The 22,921-nt window shown below is 48.1% G+C and overlaps 1 protein-coding gene across 3 annotated transcripts in view; it reads left to right on the top strand.

The window, feature by feature from the left end:
- Positions 1 to 22,921, top strand: part of ASAP2 (ArfGAP with SH3 domain, ankyrin repeat and PH domain 2) — a 2,176,645-nt gene that overhangs the window by 786,513 nt on the left and 1,367,211 nt on the right. For all 3 annotated transcript variants that reach the window (XM_069606005.1, XM_069606004.1, XM_069606003.1), the window contains exon 8: positions 916 to 991. In XM_069606005.1, the coding sequence (XP_069462106.1) occupies positions 916 to 991 (76 nt within the window). The remainder of the gene's footprint in view (positions 1 to 915; positions 992 to 22,921) is intronic.

Genomic DNA, 22,921 nt, shown 5'->3' with positions numbered 1-22,921 from the left:
GATGAGAAACTGTCTTATGGAAGATATGAACTGTTGTATTGTTCTATGCTATGGTCTTCAATTACATTTTATAAAAATCCACCCCCTCTTAGGAAGGGTACTTTAAAACAAAGGCAGCAGGACCTTTGCATTGTATAAAATAACAAGCTTGCTCCCTCCAAAAATATATCCTGTATTTACAACCAATAATGGATGCGCACAATAAGCAATACCACACAAACCACCATTGGTATACAGAGGACCCTCTAGTAAGTGTGCCTATCCAAATTGTCGTCAACCAAAGCAGTCTTTCAGGATAATCATTGCTTTGGTAGCTTGGTGCACAGAGAAATAGTGTGGATCACTGTCCTCCATGTGAGTTTTGCTTCTGCGCAGCTAGGTATGCCCCAAAAGAGCCCACAATCTCACCTGCAGGGCTCCCCAACCAGGGGAAGACTTCTTAGTAAGTTGTATGATGGGATAAGTGTTGGAGCAATGAGTTGTGGACCGTTATGAACATTGACATATTTTGCATTGAAGATTCAGAATTGTAGGAATATTTTTAAAAACGCAAGTTCATTACAATTACGCTAGGCCTGAGCTTATTTGACTTTTTCAGAGTTTGCTCTTTTGTAGAGATTGGGAATTTGCATTGAAAGTTATATTTCTTTTTCAAAGGAAGACTACACCACACAGATGATATTCAAACACCTGCAGACAATACCAATCCCCATAAAGTCTGTGTAGATGCCAATTCATTGAAGCCTATCCCTTAATTGCTGTGCAGCACTTATTTATGCCTGTATTAGATGCTGAACGATATAGTATAACATTTTGTGAAACAAACCAAAATCAATTAAAAAGTTCTGTACAATTTGTGTGCTTGCTTTTTCGATACTCGTGAATATATACCATTAATGCATTTATCATGTTCAGTTTCTTTCAAGATGGCTTGAAAGCTGTGGAAAGCCTCAAACCCTCTATTGAAAAACTTTCAACAGATCTACATGCAGTAAGTAAAATGTCTGTGATTCACTGAAAGTACTGTAAATGATTAGTGATGAAAATTTGTTGGTGTTCCGATTTAGAATACATTTGGTTTAGTTTGACAAGTTTGTTCAAAATTAAGAGTGTAGCTGCTGGATACTTTTCTCTATTGTCCTCAATATGGAAATATTTGTTCGGTATACTATTACAAATGTGTTCAAATCCAGACTGTTATAAATTACCACATGACTACTCTGTTAATGCTGATATAATGTCTCCTGTGTGCCATGAGATGGTGTATATTTCAAAATTACATTACCTTCACAAGAGCAACATTAAGATGAAATGTTTTTGATAGGGTATTCTGTTTGACACAGTTTCTACGCGGTAATAACATTGCCAAAGGAGGGAATAGTATGTCACACATTGGTGGCAGTACCTAGATACCGCTATGACCACCTTTTTCATTCCTAACACGCAACTCCCTCTGTCATTGTTTGCTACAACATTTGTGCACATGGTTTTCCTTCTACCCTCTACATATTTCATTCCAATCCTCAGTGTTTTCCCTTATCCAGTCAATGATTGAAACACTTGTGTATAGGCGCGTGACAAATGCCATATCATAACATATCAATGATTGATTTTTCCATTTAATTTTCAGTTTGATTTTGATAATTCGATGCTGGAGTTTTTCCAAAGTTGCAGTTATTTAATGTTATTTTACCTAATTTAAAGGAATAGTGCGCTCAAAAATATTATTGTCCCGAGCGTTCGGCATGTGTTTTTAAGCATACGTGGATCGATCGCACAAACATTTCCTATGCACCTTACTGTAGGTTTCCTCACTTTTACACATGCGAAATCAGGCAGCAGGGAGCGGCCTTGTGCTAATCTTATCCGTTGCCGCATTGCCCTAAGGTGAATTGCCCTGACGGCACTAAATCATATCTCCCACCCCTGAAGCTGACATCACGATTCCTAGCGATATTCTCTGCCTATCTCCATGACATTACTGGGCAGCGTAGCCAAACGCGCCCACTCATCACCTATGTGTCGACGTCAGTTGACGCAGAAGCCGGAATATCAACACACATCCTCTCACAACACGGCACGTCCCAATTTTGAATACAAAACATTATTTTTAAAGGAAACCGCAATACTCTGCAATTTATAATGTGCTTTTTTTTCACAATGAATGCTCCGAGAACATCCGCCGATTTCCATATTCAACCACATTGATAATTTCTTTCTTTGTTCTCGATCCACAAATGTTTATCGTGAGTGTCACGGTGTTCCTTTGGGTATAAGAAGCGCATTGGACGCCTCGTGAATCGCAAGGCTCGGCTTCAGATTGGCGCTAGACCACCATAAACAATGTCAGGTTGCTCCTTATCGCTGGTACCGCGAAAGGGCCTGTCGGCCTGGGGCGATCGTCCCCAAACAGCGTCATTGTAATTCAGCCATTTAAGTGTATCTGCAGCTGCCGGCTAAATAAGCCATCAATTGGTATCTGGAATCAATGACATTCGCAGAAAGGCAGCATGTAGTTGTGTAGAAAACATAACAGAAATGTGTCTCAATAGCTGTTCTTTATTCTAATTGATCAATTTACCCATTAGTTCTACACCGTGTGAAAACTAATGATGAACACAAACGTGAAACAATGGAAACACAGAGAAAACATTGTGGAAGGTTGGAGTCTACAATGTGCTTGAGAGGTTAGTGCTATGGAGTATGTTAGCTCGCAATGGGATGCGGAAGCTGATGGAAGAATTTGAAGAACAAATAGACAGCATTTTAACAGAATATTGCCATAGAATTTGGCATTGGTGGAACCTGGGGGAACCCAGATGTGGACTACATGCATTTCAGTGCTGCACTGCCCATGTGCCCGGGACAAAGACAAGTACACACAGGTTGGTTTTTATGTGTCGTTGCAATATGCCACAAACTACCCATTAAAATGTAAGCCAGCAATAACGGTCAGAAAATGAAACCTTGACTAGTTCGTCTATAAAATCGTCTGCAGTAAAACTGGCATAATATTCAGCATTTCCATTCTCTCAGCGTAACGCAGATTCTCTGTTCAGATGAACTAATATCGATTAAATGAAATTACATGTTCCTTTGTCCAGTTTTGGAATGGTGAACCTTTTCATATTTGACGGTATTACACACCTTCCTCCCTTCATTCCATTCCGAATCCTCCCTTTCGTCCAAGGACAAAAAACAATCAAACCTTATACTGTGTAGGAGGCGTGGGTTTGCACAGCTCACAAGCAAAATTCAAACACTGTGACCTTCACTCCCATGGGAGCAAATAGCCCTGCAGATCAAAGTGGCATTTGAAATATTTTTGAAAAACAAATTGTTTGCTGGCATCCACCAATGCCGCACGACATTTCTAATGATTTACTTTTTTAATGAAAACAGTTTGTTTACTTTCAAATGCCTTATTGTTAGAGTCCCTCTGTTGAACTGCTCACTCTCCCAGCGCCTCGCACAGCCAGCCCCCACCTCCTGTCAGCTCAGCCCGTCTCCTGTTCTCACTGCATTCCAGCTAATCATTTTTGCAAGTAGTGAGTCTCGAGCCCTGACAAAATGTGCTTGTACGAGAATGTCAAAGCAAGCCCTGCTCCAACCTTAGTGCACAATCCGTCTCTGCTCACTGACTCATGCCATCTCTAACCCCCTCCTGCCAGGCCGCGGTCCCCTGAACTCATGACCTCTATTCTCTTTTTTATTTATTTATTTTTTTAATTCTTTATTTTTGTTGCACACAGGTAATACAATCACTTAGCTTTTATAGTGGTACATTCATACATTGTACTGTTTCAATTACTATTCAGGGTCAGAGTGCTCCTGCTCTGTCTTGTCCAACAGGTATAGTTTGTATCTTTCCCAGATGTTCTTAGGCCGGGAACCAGGGAGTACACTGTCTATGTACAATTCCTCCATGTCATTCGCCCAAACCATGTCCCTGTCCCAGTCCGCCTTGGTTGGGGGGTTTGCATTCTTCCATTTGAGCAAGATTGCCCTCTTAGCCAGTAGCAGACTCAAGTTTAGTAGCTTCCTCCATATCGGGTCCATTTTTTCAATTGCTCCCAACAGGCACACTCGCGGGGACCATTCCACTGGTTGATCTGCCATCTCGTCTAATGCTAGACATACCTCTCCCCAGTATCCCCTCAGTTGAACACACGCCCACAACATATGATAAATGTTTGCATTTTCCGTGTGGCATCTCGGGCAGTTCCCCCTCATGGCCGGGTATATGCTTTTGAGTTTCATAGGGGTGTAGTGCGTTCTTTGTATGATCTTGTAATGTATTAGTCGAAATCTAGAGTTACAAGAGATCTGTTTAGTGAGTGCACAATGTTGGGACCATTCGTCGTCCCCTATCTGTTCTCCCAGGTCCTGTTCCCACTTGGCCTTAGCTGTGCGTGGCTCCTTCGGACGTGTCTGAAGTATGGTCTTATACAGTACTGATGCCGTTATCTTTTGAGATCCCCCCGTGAACATATATCCCAGTCCTATGTTAAGTGGAGGTTCATTGGGGAAGGTCGGGCACATACTCTGTATGGCTGCCTGTATACGAGAATATTGTCTAGTCCCACATGTATTCCCCACTACGTCCTTGACATCGTCCCATTGAATGAAATGCCCATCAGTAAATAGTTGACCCCATTGCGATATACCCCTAGAGGACCAATGGCACGCCACCTCCCCTTCTATACTGAAGGGAACCTGAGTTTCTCCCCACAGCGGCATACTCGGGTGGTATATCCTATCCGTGTCGTGTAGCCCCACTATTCTGGCCCATGCCGTGATCACCACTTTTGTTGGATTCAGGGAGTTATGATGCTTGAAAGTGGGTCTCGTAATTTGGTGAAGCGCCAATATGGCCTCTTTTTCGGGCTGTGTCGGTATAGGGCCTGCCGGATTAAGAAATGTTGTGGCCCACTGGGCGGCGTGTTGTGCCTATGCAGTTTAATAGTATAGTTCGAGATCTGGTGCCAACAGGCCTCCTTTCGAGTAATCATCTGTAAGTGCCCTCCAGCTTACCCTAGGATGACCACCCCAGACAAACGACACACATGCACTGGACATTTTGGAGAATAGGGCCCGCCCCGGCCACACCGGTACCGTACTAAATAAATAGAACAACTTTGGAAGAATTATCATTTTCACCAGGGCAATCCTGCCCATCATGGAGATGCGGAGAACACTCCAACGCTTTAATTTCATACACAGGGAGTCTGTCAGTAGTGTATAATTGAATGCCCAGGATAACTGAGCCGTCCTGGCTATACATGCTCCTAGGTACTGAATGTGTCGGGCACCACTGTAGGCCATGCAGGTCGCGGGGTTTACTTGTGTTCTTAGTAATAGGGAACACCTCAGATTTTTTGGCATTAAGTTGCAGGCCCGAGAATCTACCAAATTGTTCTACTGCTGCCAGGACCTTCCCCATTGTTCTGTCTGGGTTTTTTAGATACAGCAGGATGTCGTCTGCGTATAGATTTATAATGTGTAGTTTATTCCCTGTCATTAGCCCATATGTACTGTAGCGAGCCCTCAATAAATCCGCTAATGGTTCTATTATTAGGGCAAACAACAATGGTGACAATGGGCAGCCCTGTCTAGTGCCCCCTCGCAGCTCGATCTTTTCTGTTAGGGCGCCATTGACTCTAACCCTGGCCTGGGGACCCGTATACAGTAATTGTACCCATTGCAGGAATTTCGGGCCGAACCCATAATTTCGTAAAACCCTGAACAGAAAAGGCCAGGACACTGTATCAAAGGCTTTGCGTATGTCCAGTGACACGGCTATGGCTTACTGGTCTGGGGGTGTCATAGTCAGGATCTCATGGCATCGTCTGACGTTAGTGGCCGTAGACCTGCCAGGAATGAAACCTTGCCTGATCCTCATGGACCATATATGGCATCCAAGGTGTTAATCTAATGGCAAGTATCTTCGCTAGGATTTTTGCATCAGTATTAATTAATGACAGAGGTCTATATGACCCACAGTCATCCGGGGGTTTTCCTGGTTTGAGCAGTAGCGTTATCACCGCCTCTCTCGTAGTCTCAGGTAGCTCCCCCCTGTTTATGGCCTCGGCCCACATCGCCAGTAGTCTGGGCACCAGTAGATGGTTAAACTCCTTGTAGAACTCTGCACTAAGACCATCAGTGCCAGGTGCTTGTATTGACGCCAGCTGTGTTTCCAGTGGTTGTAGTCTATTCCTGATGTCCTTGAGGATGCCACTTTGCTTTGTTATGGATGCGCCCCTTATATAAGACTTAAATGCTTACCCCACAGTACTGCAATGGAGGACACCGAATTTTCATTGAGTTCAAAATATTCTTGTATGTGCAGCTCCATTGCATTTCTGTAGACCAGGTCTCTTAGCGCGGCTGGTTTGAATCTCCATGGGGGCCTGCCCGCTGGCTCACCAGGTATTTGCAACGACATCAGAATGGGGGAGTGATCTGAATATGTTCTGGGGAGTATCTGATTATCAGTGACCCATGACAGAGCCGTATTATCCAGCAGCCAGATGTCTATTCTAGAGTGCATATCGTGCACTGTCGAATAATGTGTATCCTCTCACGTAAGGATTCAATGACCTCCACACATCCTTCAGTCTCAGATCTGTCATGTGGGCGATAATTGCCCGAGCAGCTTTGGACAATGCTCTCGCTTGTGTCGAGGTGCGGTCGATGTTCACGTCGAGAATGGTATTGAAGTCCCCCCCGCATATCAGATGGGCTGTGGGATAATGAGCCAGCTTCCCAAAGATTGTGGAATTAAATTCTGGGTCGTCTATGTTTGGCCCATATATATTCAGGAGGACTACCTCTTTAGCTCGTAGAGTACCATGTACTAACACAAATCTCCCCTCGGGGTCACATTCCACCTCCTTGCACGTGAATCACAAAGTCTTGTGTAACAGGATTGCCGTACCTCTAGCCCTTTTCGAGTAAGTTGTATAATATTGGTGAGTTCCCCAGTACGGGACCAACTGTCCCCCATATTGTGGACCGATATGTGTTTCTTGCAGGAAAAGAATCTTGGGAGCATGTCTATTGATGTATGCTATTATTTTCCGTTTCTTGACTCTAGAGCCCAGACCCCGAACATTCCAGCTCATTACCTTGATGTCATCATTGCGCGTTTCAGCCATTCCACATAAATTGTGACTATGAGCTTGCGAAAATCGTTTTACAATGCTTACAGATTTGTCAGTGTACATTAACTGTGTGCTTTTTATTTTCCCCCCAACCATAACAAAACCCATTCCCAACGTTTCAAACTCCTCCCCTCCTCCCTCCCTCACAGTTCCCTTAACTTCAACTGTGTTCCTAGTATCCCAACCTTCCCCTCCCATTAACTCAATATGCACCTGCTACAGGGGGGCCTGTGGCAATTTCCAGCGCCAATGTTTGTTGGACCTCGTGTAAAATGGTCCGGTTCCGTCGTTGCTCTCACCCTTATTGACGGCTGTGGGTAGCTTCATTTCGTGTTGCCTCACGTATTGAAACCTTTCCCCTCCCTCCTGGGCTACCCCAGGAGGGGGGATGCCGCCGCTTCAGGATCTACATTTCATGGCATGAACTTATTTATTTTCTCCAAACGTGTATATTACTCAGTTCCTGTTTTATTAGGTTTCCAGGAAGGAGCAGGGATGTGCATTTCAACAAAATTCGCAGCTTCCTCCGGAAAGGTGAAGAAGTGTGTCTTGTTCTGATACTGAAAAAGTCTCGCTGGATATAGCATGGCATACTGGACCTGGCGTTCACGTAACAGTTTTTTAACACCGTTGAAGAGCTTCCTCTCTTGTTGGACTGCCAGTGTGAAATCCGGGAAAATTCGTATGACGTTGGCCTCCCATTTCAGCTCCTGTTTTTCCCTTGCAGCTCCCAATATTAAGTCCCTGTCCCTGTAGTTCATTACTCGGGCTATGATTGGCCTCGGGTATGCTCCGGGCTTGGGCTTCGGAGCCAGCGACCTATGAGCCCGTTCAATTATGAGCATTGGCGACCAGCCCGGATCCCCCAAGAGCGTACGAAGGAGAGCTTCCACCGCCTTTTCCATAGAACCCTTCATCGCCTCCTCCGGAACTCCCACTATGCGGATATTGTTGCGTCTTGAACGCGCTTCCAAGTCCTCGCATTTAGACTTCACTGTCCCCAATTCTATAGCCATCGTGGAGACTGTGCATTTCAAGGCTTCAAGGGCATCTTCAGTACCCGATATTCTTGTCTCTGCTTCTGTGATGCGTGATGTCGTTTTGTCTAGTTTGGCTTTGATGGCTGACACATTCGCCGTTATCCCGTCCAGCTTATCATTGAGGGCCGCGACCTGCTGCATGGCTTGGAAGACCGCCTAGGGGTCCATCAATGGTCCAGGCGCAGCCTGTTGGTCTTGTGGGGTCGTTTCCTCCTCAATCCCGGATCCCGTCTCTTTCTGGAGAGGTGTCGTAAATTTTTCAATGGTCCCCTTGCCCTTCTTGTGGCCCAGACCTTTGGGCATTATTCTCTTCTCAAGTCGGTTGGTCCGCGAGCAGGTCAAGTTATGATTGCCCACAGTACTTTCCCAGGTGAGCAGGTGAGGGGCACCGCTAGGACCAACCGGCGTAGGCCTAAGTGTCAACCGTCGCAGTTACGCACTCCTGCTGTTTAGCCTTGGTGCAGTGATCTGCCCCTGTGTTTGCTGTTGTGGTGGTCGGAGACCGTGGCACAGGTACGCCTATGACAGATGTATTCAGAGGGGTACTTCTAGTGTCACTTCATATGGCCTGTTCTTCCCAGTGTTCTGTAGCACCCACTTGCAGGCCCCCGTGAATATCGTGCTGCACTTGGGGACCTCGCCATCTCCTGGGGGTGGGTCCGCCGCCGTCAGAACCAAACTTCTCTGCCAGTGGCGCCCATGTGTCTACGCGCAGCGGCCCCCCGCAGTCTGATATTCCGCAATCATTGCTCCGATATGCCTTGCTGCAATACGAGCGAGGACGGGGGGAGCGGGGCTCGCGCCCCGCTCTGATTTATGGGGCAGGGGGGGAGGGTGGAACACGGTCCACCCCCCCGTATCGCCGGACTCAGCAGATGGCCACAGCAGCCGCCATGTACGGCTGGTCTCCCCCCTCCGTGCTCTCCACCCAGCCCCGCGGCCCCCACTTAGCTCTGAGTTGTCCGCCGTGGGCCCAGGAGCGCTGCGGCCGCCGATGATCCCTCGCGTGGTCCGGTGTAGTGTTTAGTATCCCCGCAGTCGGGGTGACCGAGATGGGGAATGGGAGGGGGGGGCAGGCGGCAAGGAGGCTCGCAGGCGCTCAACGAGGAGCGGAGCGCCCACAGTGATTTTCACTGAGTCAGGAAGCCGCCAGCAACCCGACCGCCTCTCGAGTTGTCGTCGCCGGACTCCTCCCCCTCGTCCCGGCCTGCGTGCGGGCTTTGCCTTCCGCGACCCGTGGGATCAAGAAGAAACCATAACTCCTCGGGCTCACAACCTGCAGTCTCCAAACTTCGTCAGCCAGGTCCTTAAAGTTTATGGATCAGTGCATGCTATTTATGTGCAGAACCGGAGTGTCTAAGGGCTTATCTCAGCATCGCGGCCCTGGTCTTTGCCTGAGCTCACGCAGGAGCAGTCATCTCCTCTCGTGCGCAACAGCGCGCCCCCCCCCTATTCCCTTTAAACGCATCTGTTCCCCAGACCCTACCGCTGCATCATCTCAAATTCACCTCGCACATACCTAATCGGAAGTGGTCATTTATTTTGGTAACACTGGCACCTATCCACACTGCTTTTGAAATCGTAAGACTCCAAAGGCCGCAAATCAAAGATCCGCCCCTCTGATAAGGCATCCGATAGCAACGACCCCTAACACATGCCCTCACAAAAATATAGGTCAGAATGCACCTATTTCTCACCAACAACCCCCTTTCATGCGTTGTTTTGCTAACAGTCAGTCGTTCTTGCGTGCCAAGTTTCTTATCTATCCAAGGTCCCATTCCTTTGTGGGACACGTATTTATTCAGCTATTTGGATACTTGCTTGGTAAGGCAACTGCAGAACCCCAAAGTTGCTTTCATGCTGATATCCATCTGACCCTCACCTGATCAGTTAAGGACCCACAAGAGCTCAACGAAAGCGGGAAGTGTGTTAGGGAGAATTGTCTTCTAAGGCTAATTTCCTTTACCTATAGAGTCCCCCAGCAGCTTTGCTGGATTTGAAGGGTTTATTTTTTTTCTCCTGCTAAGAGTGAGACCCTTTTTTCCCCACTCTTAGACAGATTGCTAGTGTATGTTTTAGGCTATTTTATGTGCTTATGGCCTGTGGGGTTTTTCTCACCCTCATAGGTATCATGTTTTAACATGTGTGTTACACAGCACCCTAGTGCCGTAACACAGGGGTGTCAAAGTGATCCCCAACCATAGACTCCATACCCTGGGACTGACTACTGTCTCCCAGGGCATGTAAAGTCCCCATTGACTTTACTAGTCAATAATTATGAACTAAACCAGTACAACCCATCTTACTATGGAAGTACTGGAAAGGGTTAATAGTTTTTCCTTAGTGTTCATTTTTGAGAGGGTACCGTTCAGTCCCTCTCAAAAGTTTCTGGCTCGTGGCAGTGGTTAATACCGTAAATATTCGACCACAAATATTTTTCTATGAGATTTTCCCATTGTTCGAGGCTACCACTTTTACTGACAGCCTCTAACATACCGCTGGTTTATTTTAAAATTAACTTTACTCCCGTAGGTTTTTATTGCCAGAACTTTCAGAATATTTCTTTCTCGTGTCTTTCTCTGCAATCCTAAACCAGGTCGGGGATCCTTTGTTCGTCCTTTTGGCAGGCCTCTGCACAGAAGCCCTCCTTTCGGTGCCACTGAGTCTGGGGTAGACAGGATGTGTGGGAGGGGGAATAGGCACCCTGGACAGGGTTACCTAGGCAACCCAAGTCGCACTCTGCCCTGATAGGCTGGGGGGGTTATCCCGCTAGTATAGCCACCCCACTGTGAGTGACAGCTAGGCTGTATGAATGGGGGTCTTGCTGCATAAAAGCAGGGTCCTGAGGACTGGAGGACAAGACGTTGCCACTGGAACTAAGAAGCCGAAGAGGAGAGCCAAAAGACATCTGCAACGACTGAACCACCAGTGAAGCCCTGCTGCAGATCCTCACCAATACTCCTACGTCCCGTCCCCTTTCCTCCATACTTGTGGGACATCTCTCCGTCCTGTGGGACGGGACCGGAGCACTTTGTAGAAAGCATCCACATTTTTTAAAAAAATGTGTCCCTCCTCTCTTTCCTGCGCGGGCCCGGCACGCGGCCGTAACCCCGCCAACCTTGGCTCTGCCCCGCGCATCGCCCATCAGTCCTTTTTCTCTGCTCGATCGGGGCCGGGCGCAATTGCATCCTCGGAAGATTTTCTTCCCTTTTTTCCTCTCTGGCTCTCGCTAGCGTTCGTTTACTAGTCTGTCTTTCAAATTAGACTTTCCAGATTGTTCATCGTGTCACCGTCGTTTCGCGAGGGCGGATCCCCATCCTCTTTGTTTAGAGTGTTTGGGTCCGGAACACCGTTGGGACTCCTGTGTTTACTGTGACTCTCTTTCGGTCCGGGCACTTCAACGTCGGTTGGAGCGGTGGGAGGAGGTGTTCCGACAAACTCCTCCTTCGCATTTTCAGGCGTTCATCGACGAGAAGAAGAAACGCTCGGTAAATTCTTTACTTTTCAGAGCACCCCGGCCGGGGGATACCTTTCCGGGTTCCTCTCGGTCCGGGAGGGGTATTTATCGCTCTGTCACCGGGATTCGCCCTGAGGTGCCCGTTGGGCCTAATAATTCTACCTGAGTTTTCTCCGAGGGTCTCCGTAAGGGGCCTGTGAACACCGGAGTACGCCGAGGCCCCTCCTGTGGGGGCTGTTTGTAGACCCAGTTCTACTGAATCGTGGGGTACCGGAGCTCGCTCTGAGGCCTCTGTCGGCTTCCCTCAAAAATGAGACCGGGGCGCACCCCGAGGACTTGGCTGGGCTGGTTGTTACCTAACAGATGTTCGAGGCCCGTGCAGATAAGGCTGTTACCGGGCCTGGGTCCAAGGTCCCTCGTTCAGAGGCTAAAGCTACCAACAGTTCTGAGAGGCCAGACAAGGCTTTGTCGGTGAAAGCGGTTGCTCACCGTTCCCGCTCTTATGGTGATACCAGATCTGTTGAGGGGGCAAAGAAGCACAGTTCTTCTTTTACCGGCAGTGCCGAGGTCCTTCCTTCGAAGGCTAATTTGGCGGTTGCTATGTCACAATCCAGGCCTCATAGTACCGGCTCGGCCGAGGTTCCGTATGTTAAGGCTAAGATTAAGACCCCTGATCCATCGATGGGGACCCCTGCCTCACTTCCTCACGTGCCGCAATTCCCCTCAGATGAGGACAAAATGGTGCCCGTTCCCGCCACGACCACAGCGGCCATTTTAGGTGCTACCCCTACAACTACGCCATCAGCCTCTGGTGTAGGGCGCAGTCCCTTGGGTGAACCTAAGGTCACTTGTGCGCATCCTTACCGGCCGGTTTATGATTGGAACACCCGGATGCCTCTTTCGCACAATGTTTCGTTGCCTGTGGGGGCGGCTCCTTTGATTTATGTGGATATGTCGGTGGAGGGGCCGGTGTGGCACCCTTCCCAGTTACGTCCCTGGATTTGTCCACCTCATGAGAGGCCTCCTCGGGTTCCGAAGCAATCTCCTGAGGACGCTTTTTTCTGTACTTTTCAAGAGCTTATGCGCACCAACCCCATGAGGGAATATTTCAAAGGGCTTTTCAAAGAGATATGTCCACCTGCGTCTCTGGCTCCACCCGTTCCTCCAGTGGTTCCGCCGGCGCCTTCCTTGCCTGTGGTGCCTCCCCCGCTCTTCCGCCTGTGCCTCCATTGTCCCCAGTGGACAAGGCAGTGCCTGACACGGCTCAACAGGATCCTGACCTGTCAGATGACCCTCAAGGCGATCAGGACAACAAGGATCTTCCCCGCTCTATCATTGCCTTTCATGACCGGGTACTGGACATGATGAGTTTCTTAGATGTTCCGGTGCCCGAGGCACCCGCTCAGCAGGAGGGCGTGCTTTTGGGGGCGTTCACCCTGTCTCCCTTGGAGCGTACCGGCCTGCTCCTGCAGAAGGACGTTCTGGCCGAGGTCCGAAGAGTCTGGGAAAAGCCACACACAGGACTTTTTGTCAATAAGAAGATTAACGCGAGGTACAGGCAGCATTCTTCGGAAGAGGTGGCCCCGTCGTCTTGTCTGCCTCCCTCCTCCACAGTGGTGGCTGCGGCTACGTTGCAATCCAAACCTGCTGCATCCTCTTCCACGACGGCTACTCAGGTCTTTGGAAAGGAGGACAAGCTCCTGGACTCCATAGGGAGGAAAATGTTTGCCAACTCGGCCTTGCAGCTCAGGCAGGCCAACACTATTGGCGGGAGCTAACATGCGGATGTGGAAATTTCTGTCGGAGTTTGAGGAGCACAACCCGGTCGAGAAGTTGGAAGACTTCAAAGGAGGCCTTTCCGATGCCAGGGTCTTGGCCCAGGATCTCCTGGAGACTGCGGCTCACCACGTAGACACCTCGGCTCGGGGCCTGAAGCTTGGGGTTGATAACTCAAGGCAGGCGTGGCTGCATGGCACAAAATGTTCTAAGGAAGTGCATGACAAGGTGTTGGACCTTCCATTCAATGGTAAGGAGCTTTTTCATTCTACTACGGATGTAGAGCTCACCAAGACCAAGGATAGCACTCAGATGGCTAAATCGTTGTCTATTCTGGTCAAAGCTCCTTTCAAATCCCAGAGAACGTTGTCGCAAAGTCAACCCTTACTGGTCTTAGGGGCTTCCTTGACCGCAAATCTCGCAGAGTGGATACTCCTGCGGGGAATAACCGCCGTAGACAACAACGCACAGGGTTTTTCTCCCGCTCCTCAGCCTCCTCATCAGGTTCTGGTGGCACCACCACTTATAAACCTGCCAAATGAGGGTTTTCAGCACTCGCACAAGACCCAGGTGGGAGGACGCATTGCGTCTCATTGGGAGGCGTGGCAGACCATCTCAGAAGACAGATGGGTCTTGTCAGTTTCTCGAGCGGGCTTCCACTTACCTTTACCCCCTACCCCACTCCTCAACCCTCCTTTTCAGCTGTCAGGCTCACCCTCCCTCAAGGCCGAAGTTCAGAAACTTCTGGACCTCAGAGCTGTGGAACCTGTTCCCCTTGCGGAGCGAGGGGAGGGCTTCTACTCCCGGCTGTTTACGGTGCCCAAACCCAACCAGGCTGGCCTGCGCACCATCCTAGACCTTTCCCAGTTCAATCTTTTCCTAGCCCAAGAGAAATTCAAGATGATCATGCCCAGCCAGATATGCTACTCCTTACAGATGGGCGATTGGCTCAGCGTTGTGGATCTTCAGGATGCGTATATACATATCCTGATTTGGAATCCACACAGGAGATATCTCCGCTTCTCTTTGGGAGAGGAGCACTTCCAGTTTCGGGTGCTTCCTTTTGGCCTATGCTCGGCACCGCGTGTCTTCACGAAGATGATGTTGGTGATTGCGGCCTTTCTTCGTCTCCAGGGTATCCATGTGTATCCTTATTTGAACGACTGGCTCTTAAGCAGCCCTTGTCCACTGGCAGCTGCGGGCAACCTCCAGTCTCTCCTTCAGCTCCTGTTCTATCTTGGGCTGTCGGTGAACTGGCGGAAACCCTCCATGACGGTCTCACAGGACTTGATCTTCCTGGGTTTTCGTTGGAACACGATCAACTGCAGAGTGTATCTGACCGAGGACAGAATGGCGGATCTGTTAGCCATGTGTCGGATGTTTGCGCAGTTGGAGAGCATGTTGGCCTGGTGGTTCCAGAGGCTTCTGGGTCTCATGGCCTCGTGTGTACTGGCTCTTCCTCTTGCTCGTCTCAAAATGAGACGGACCCAGATGGCTCTTCGGAGTTCATGAAGTCAGGCAGTGGATCCGGATTCGATGCGGATAATGATTCCGGATTCCATGAGAGTGGACCTGGATTGGTGGTCATCTCTCAGCAAACTGTCTAGGGGCGCAGGGTTTCAGGACCCAGTCCCCATGGTGACGATCACGACGGACTCCTCCTTTCTAGGGTGGGGTGCGACGTTCGATCTTATTCAGGTTTCGGACCTCTGGTCGCCCCAGGACAAGCTCTGCACATAAATCATTTGGAGCTTATGGCGATCTTCCTAGCGCTGAGGGCGTTCAGACCGCTCATTGTCAACAAGGTGGTCCGCATAAGAACGGACAATGTGGTGTCAATATATTACATAAACAAGCAAGGGGGAACGAAGTCTCCCCCCCCCCCTCGTGGACCTGTCCATCCAGATTTGAGAGTGAGCCGTGCTTCATGTTGTCTAGCTGCTTGCAGTGCACATCCCGGGCCAGCTGAATGTCACAGCGGATGCCCTCAGCCTGCGGACAGTGGTCAGCTACGAGTGGGAATTGAAGGCAGAGGTCCTCTCATGGATTTTCTCGCACTGGGGCACACCGGAGGTGGACCTCTTCACTAAGGCGAACAAGAAGATTCCTCAGTATGCCTCCAGAGGGGGGCTGGGCCCCTCCTCTCTGGGGCATGCTCTCGAGATTCGATGGCACAACATGAGAGCTTACGCCTTCCCGCCTCTGCCTCTAGTTCACCGTGCAATTGGTAGTTGAAGAACTCGGCGAACTGTTCCCTTCTACTCATAGCCCCGTGGTGGCCGGCCAGGTTTTGGTTCTCAGAACTTCAACACCTGTCGGTGTATCCGCCAATCAGGTTACCAGTAACTCCCGATCTTCTTCACCAAGGGGAGCAACAGATGTGGCACCCCTCCCCACAATCGCTCAGCTTGGCGGCATGGAGCCTGTGTTCAAGTCTTTAGAGCATCTGAGTTTGTCTGCGGATAACATGCTCATTATCCAGGCAGCCAGGAAACCCTCGACCAGATCTCAATGCAAGAGTAAATGGCTCAGGTTCTGTCATTGGTGTTTGGTGAAGAAGTTGGATCCGAGGGTGTCCACGATTGACACGGTGTTGTCCTTCGTGTCCTCCCTAGCAGAGTCAGGGGTTCATGTCCTGACATGCAGGACTTATCTCTCAGCGGTTTCCGCTTACCTTTCTACAGACCTGTGTTCTTATTCTCTAACTAACCCAGTGGTGAAGAGGCATTTTGCTGGCTTGACACGCTTCTACCCTCCGGTTTGTAATCAGCACCCGCCATGGGACCTAAATGTAGTCCTGACGGCGCTGTGCCATAAACCCTTTGAACCAATGGCTACGGTGGACCTCAAGTACTTGTCTTTGAAAGTGTCCTTTCTGATCGCCTTTACGTCAGCAAGGAGAGTGAGTGAGCTCCAGGCATTGTCGGTGGAGCATCCTTTCTTGGTCTTTCACAAGGACAAGGTAGTCCTTCGGACAAATCCGGCTTTTCTACCGAAGGTGGTGACCGAATTCCATCTGAATCAGTCGATCTCCCTTCCGGTCTTTTTTCCGAACCCTGCCTCGGAGGCGGAAAGGGTTCTACACTGTCTTGATGTCTGAAGAGCTCCTAAGTTCTACCTGGACAGGACTTCCGAGCTTAGGAATCCCCAGGCAGGGAGGCCCAAGATGACCCACCTGCTATTTAGGTTAACTGTCATTTAGATTCCTCAGACACAGACTAGATATTATGAGAGCTGGGACATATCCACTTGTTTAGTATTAACCAGTGGGGAGATTCTGTACTGTGCCGGCCTGCTGTCCCAATCAACACTGTTCTTTCAATTACTTAGTTGGGCTCCTCTGTAGTGCCACATGTTTTGCCCTTGTTGCGGAGGGAAGGGTTTGGAGCCTGTTTATCACCTTTTTAAAGAAGATCTACCCTAAGGAGTCTTGGCGGAGCCTACCCTGCCGTATTACATTTACAAGTGTCCATGCTCGCTTACCTTTCCTCCTTCACTGTGGTGCCCTGCACACTTGGTTCTCATAGTTGGGTGCTGCCTTGGTGACCCATTGTATGGTGTGTGTGCAATTGTACCCGATTAAAAGGGAGTAAGGTGTTAATGCTGAAGCTTTTGTTGGGTGCATTCTGGGCATACGCAGCATTGACACTGATGTGTACATTTTCCCTTATGAGTAGTGAGGCCAGTTTGTGGTGTTTGACCGTGGTTGCTCTTTTTAAGAAACACAATCCTCAGTTGATTTGTTGACATAAGGTAACTGGCTTGTTCGATAATGGAATTTTCTGGGGGGTGATATGAATTTATTTTGATGTTGGAAATGCCAGCACCAACAATTATCACAAGTAGAGCTTGCACCTGTGCTTTTTTTCCGTGTTGCACTAGAGGACGTTGTCTCTACTTATTGTATATATTTTGCTGACTGTTACACTCGATGTAGAGTGCGTCTTCCCATTTTTGCATAACTTGTCTCATACTTTTGTTGGTATGTCTCGTCTCTCTCTCACTGTCCATCTCTGTCCTTTCCTACCCCTATTAGAATCGTCAAGAGCAACACCATGCTGCATGACTGTATCCTATGATGTCAGTCCGTTAACATTTATTTACCTTTTATGAATGATACATGCCGTTTCATGCACAGCAGTAAGCAGTTCTATTTTAGTGTCTGAGAAATGGGTAAACTTATTTGATTCCTTAATAGTCTCTAGAAAATAGTACCAAAGTGTCTGGCTAAAAAGAATGACAACATAGTCTTCTTACAAGAAGCGCATAACCTAAATGACGAGAATGATGGCCTATTTAATAAGAAATAAAATTTTGAGATATCCAGCTGCTTTGACACAGTCAATGGCTATTAATGCTCTGCAGTATTATTTAAGTGCCTCTTTCGTTGACACAAATGGTGGGTTTGTGCTTATGGAAGTTAATATTAAAGGTACTCCTTTAATACTGGGCAATGTTTGTGACCCAAAACTCAAGCATTGAAGCATACTTGGTTTTGTTATCCAACAATCCGAGAAAGCTTTCAGGATCGTAGTTTATTCTTGGTGTGGACTTCAATGCAGTGCAAAATCGGTTTGATAAATGTGGTAGATGTAATGGAGAATGCACAAAAGATTCAGCATTGCTATGTACATTTAAACATTTGTTTTCACGGTGGGACCCTTGCTGGGTGTATTCTTTACGGTGAGGTAGTATACCTTTTTTCTCATCCTCCAAATGCTTACTCCTGTATTCATTTTTTCCTAATGTCATCTTATTTGTTGCAAGCAGGGGTAACACTTCAGTCAGAGACTGTCTTATCTGACCATGCAGATGTTTGTGGATGTGGACCTTGTAAAGACCGTCCTGCTTGGAGGAAGCCTCCTTGCTTCTAGATCAAGAGTATGAAGATCGAAATAACCGTGAATTCAAGCTTTTTATTTCAGATAGCGATCAATCAGTGGTCCAGTGTTTTGACCCTTTGGAACTCAATTAAAGAAGCAGTCTGTGTCCGGGACAGGCAGGGTGCAAGCCAGGTCGCTCCCATCCTGCTCCTTTGGTAGCATGGGACAGTAGGCTGACGGCACCCTGTCCTCTTCCCCATGCAGCCCTTCACATGGAGTTGCTCCACGTCATGCAGGTAGAGGGTCTCCCTCTGACCTCTCCCACTGTGCCACCATCCCCTACCTCACCCTGAACTCTTACGCATGTTCTCCTTGATGGGGGTGCCCGGTGCTGGGTCCCAGGTTGGTGCCCATGATCCTTGGCACTGTCTCTTTGGTGCCAGGAGGTGGGGCTTGTGCTGAGAAATACAGTTCCCAGCAGCCAGCATATCCAAGCATGCTTGGCTGTCATCTTGGTGTGGACCTTTACATGACCTTCTGGTGGCCCTTTTAAGTGGGGAAAACTCTCTAAACCTGTTTTTTTCACTCTGCTGATGCTCTGCAACTGAGTCTACCTTGTTACTGTAAAGCTTGAATTTCCTGGTACTCTTTTGACGAGCGTGTCTGCCCCCCAACCCCTCATTTCTTCTGGATTGATTGGATACTAGATTTGGTACTCTTTGATGTTTATCAGACTTTGAACTGTCTCTAGATTGCCTTTGGACTTTCCTTGGATTTGATTCTTTTTTTTATGGAACAATTGTACTACTCCCTTCTTGTCCTCGTTTTTTCGGGTCCTTAGACTTATGGACCATCAGCAAGTCTGCGTACCTGTTGGAATTGGATACCTCAAGACTTTAAGGACACCCTCCTGAAAGCCCATCCACAGTATTGGAAGATCTACGCATGTCCTTGAGTCTCAGGTAAGCCGTCTTGATGGAATCTTATGGCTTTACTGGGCCTTGCCGATTAGGCTAAAACTTCGGGGTTCGACCTTCCCCCTTGGGTATTCCGGGATCTGGAGGATAGCTCAAGGGCAACACGTTTGTCTTGGAAACGAGACCACGCAGAGCAGCACAGTGAATCCCGGTCCCGCGCTTGGAGACTGGTCTCCTGTTTTAAGCACGTTATAAAAGATACATTTTCACTGAATCCGAGACAGTCGGGGTTTCAGCATTTAATATTTGGTGAACAAAAAGCTAGACATGATGCTCAGCTAAATATGAAAAAGAAACCCAAGAATGTACGAGTTGCCTATGCTTAACAGCCTGAACAATGCAAACGTGAGATGGTATCAATGGCAAGATATAAACAAATCAACTTCCTGCTTAGCAAGAATGTAGAGAGCTACAGAGATAACATATATCTTATTTTACATGCTATCATTTTAGGAATATGGCGATGGTGCAGGCAAGCTCTTGCCATCTTGTCTTAAGAGAAGGACTGTATCAAGTACTATGGATGAAGGGGGATAATCCTTACACCTAATGCAGCCATTCCTCATGAGTTGTTACTCTTAAAATGTACTATTTCTTTACTCGGGAACTGAAATCCCAGTACTAAACATAGACAGCTTCACTCAAGTTGAGTCAGAAGTTCTCAGAAGAGCTCTTTCGAAGGGATTGTGTCCTCCGACGTATTCCTTATCTTGATAATAGATCACTTCCAGCTTGCTGGCCTCGGAAAAAATGTTCAGTAGAGGGCTTCTTCGCGTCGACATCCCTCAAGTTGGTGTCCCTCGACAGCCTCCATATTGGCGCCGACCTCATCATGCGTATAAATAGACTTGCGCAGCGTCCGTTGTTCTGGTCCGTTTTTCTGCGCTTTGTGGGCCTCGGAATCATGTTGCTCAGTTCGTTCTTCAAGTAGATTCTACTTATTCCTCGAAGATATCTTACTCTATTCGATGGCTTCCTCATCTGAACCCTCGACCCCACGGTTAGGCTTCAAAAAGTGTTGTGATTGTGGAAAGAAAATGTTGTTGACAGATCCTCGCAGGATCTGTTTGTGGTGCCTGCGATCGGAACACCATTGTTCAGAATGCGAGGACTGCATGTCCATGACAGCGAAAGGTTTGAAGGAGCGTAAGGGGAAGCTCGAAAGAGTTGAGACTCTTACAACTTCTACTCCTTCGAAAGTTTGCTTGGCAGAGTCAAGACATTAGTCTCCTTGCCGTCACAGGAAACATTCCCGTTCGTGGTCTCGAAGCGGTTCCGATCAGTCTTCGAGATCCAAACACTCGAAAAAGAGGCGTCGTAGATCACCCTCTTCTTCGTCGTCTTCTGTTTCCCCGGAAAGGGTCACCTGTCCCACGAGAAATTGAAACGCCGCGAGTCGTTGCACCCGACTAAAGAAACTGCCCGAGAGCGTCATGAACCCTCGAGAAAAGGCAGTACGACCGCTTCATCAATGCCATTGTCGAAGGTCCCTTCGACTCATAAATCTGTGTCATCGATGCCATTATCGAAAGGGCCCATCGACACACAGATCGGTCGAATCGACACCGTTTTCGACGCCGATGTCGACGCTGATAAAGGACAAACCTACTGCTGTCACTACTTCGCAGTCAGTAGTCATACCGAGGGCTTCGACCATGACCTCGAGAATGTTGTTGATAACCTCGACGACTCCGAGTAGGATTCCGATCCTCTCGAGTTCTTCAAGGTCTATTCATAACTTTTTTGCTGCCTTTTTTGGTTTCTTCGAAGCCTTTGACTTGACTTGCGCGTCGACAACTTTGATGTTTTCTCAAACGGTTAGTACAAGCTTGGCCCCTTCTGCTTTAGAAATGGGTTTTAAGCCATTCCCAAGGTCAGATTATTTCAGAGCCTTGTCCTCTATTTATGAGGAAGGGGAGGATTCTGATCATGAAAGGCCTTTTGGGTTGCAGAGGACTACAACACCTGTACCAGAGGAATTTATCTTTGAAGAAAATAGGTTGAAGGACCTTCAAGAATCCTTGCATGATGCAAGTGGGTTAGATACTTCCCCAGAAGTAGAATTTGCCAAACCAGACCCAGGGGAATCATGCTGAGACCCCTTACAGAATGTTAATGGCCAGAATCATAGAATTCATGGGTTGGTCTAGACCTTCACCTTCTTTTCTACAAGATGATCTTACAGACATTTTAATTAAAGACCCACAGGAAGATTCTGTGGTTCCATTTCATACTGCATTGCAGATGAAAATATCGGCCAACAGGGAAACTCCTGAGGTTATCCTGGCAGTTAACAAAAAACTATCTGCCAAATATAGGGTATCTGCTTCTGACCCTGAATATTTGTCCCAACATCCAACTCCAGAGAGTCTGGTTGTTCAAGCAGCTACTTCATCGAACAGTAGATCTGCATACCCTACTGTTCCACAAGACAGGGATGATAAGAGATACTGTGTCAAAAAAGGTCTTTTCTGCGTGTAGCATGGTGCTTAAATCCATTAATGTTACTTGTACGCTCGCAAGATTCAGCCATACACTTTGGGATTATGCTTCATCAGTGGCTGACTGCCTCCCGGAAGGAGAAGAAAGGGAAGCTTTTCTGAACATCATTAAAGATGGTAAAGACGCAATGTGTGAATCCCTTCAAACTGGCATTGATTCTGCTGACAGTATCAGCAGGGCCATGGCGGCAAGTACTACAATCCACAGATTTGTGTGGTTGCAAAAGTCTGGTTTTGCTTCAGATGTACAGGCCAGACTTTTGAATATGCCCTTTGACGGCTCTTTACTTGGTAAGAAGGCTGATGACAGCCTAGAGAAGTTACAAACATCCAAGGCAGCAGCAAAATCCCTTGGAGCTGCAATCCGTCAAACTCCCTATCGCCCCTCAGGAACCTCTTGGAGAGGTAGGTCCTTTCGTTTTTATTCTGCATTCGGAAAAGGCAGAGGACAGCCGGCTCAAAGAGGCCAAAAAAGATTCACCCGAGGTGGACGGGTTAAAAGTAGAAAAGCCGCAGCAGGTGCCTCTTTACCCTCGGCATCTGCATCAGCCGCCTCTAAACCACTCTGAGGACTCTCCTCACAAGACACCAGTAGGGGGCAGGTTAACTCAACATCTGACGGAATGGCAGGTTATTAGAGGCTTGGGCATTGGAGACAGTTGCCCAAGGTTACTGCCTGCCTTTTCTACGCACCCCTCAGTCATCCACCGGGGAACAACTCTTTGAAGTTTCCAGATCCGCTCCTTTTGCAGGAGATTCTAGACCTGCTGGAGAAAGGTGCCATAGAACCGGTGCTTGTAGCGGAGAACAAGGGTTGGTACTCCCCCTACTTCCTGATACCGAAGAAGGACGGAGACCTATCTTGGACTTACGAGAATTGAACAAGTTCCTCAGGAAGGACAAGTTCAAGATGGGAACTTTCTCTCAGATCCTTCAGGCCCTCCAGCTTCAGGACTGGCTGGTATCCATGGACCTTCAGGATCCTTATTTCCATGTGCCAATCCATCTCAAACACAGGAAATACCTGAGGTTCGCAATTGGCAACTTTTATTATCAATTTCGAGTTCTGCCATTTGGGCTGACCTCCGCCCCAAGGGTCTTCACCAAGCTAATGTCGGTAGTGGCTGCAAGTTTGAGGGAAGGGATTCACGTCTACCCCTACCTAGATGATTGGTTGATCAGAG

The sequence above is a fragment of the Ambystoma mexicanum genome, chromosome 4p, assembly GCF_040938575.1.
Source record: "Ambystoma mexicanum isolate Mex_15411 chromosome 4p, UKY_AmexF1_1, whole genome shotgun sequence".
NCBI classification, from domain to species: domain Eukaryota; kingdom Metazoa; phylum Chordata; class Amphibia; order Caudata; family Ambystomatidae; genus Ambystoma; species Ambystoma mexicanum.
This window is presented reverse-complemented; position numbering and strand designations above follow the sequence as displayed.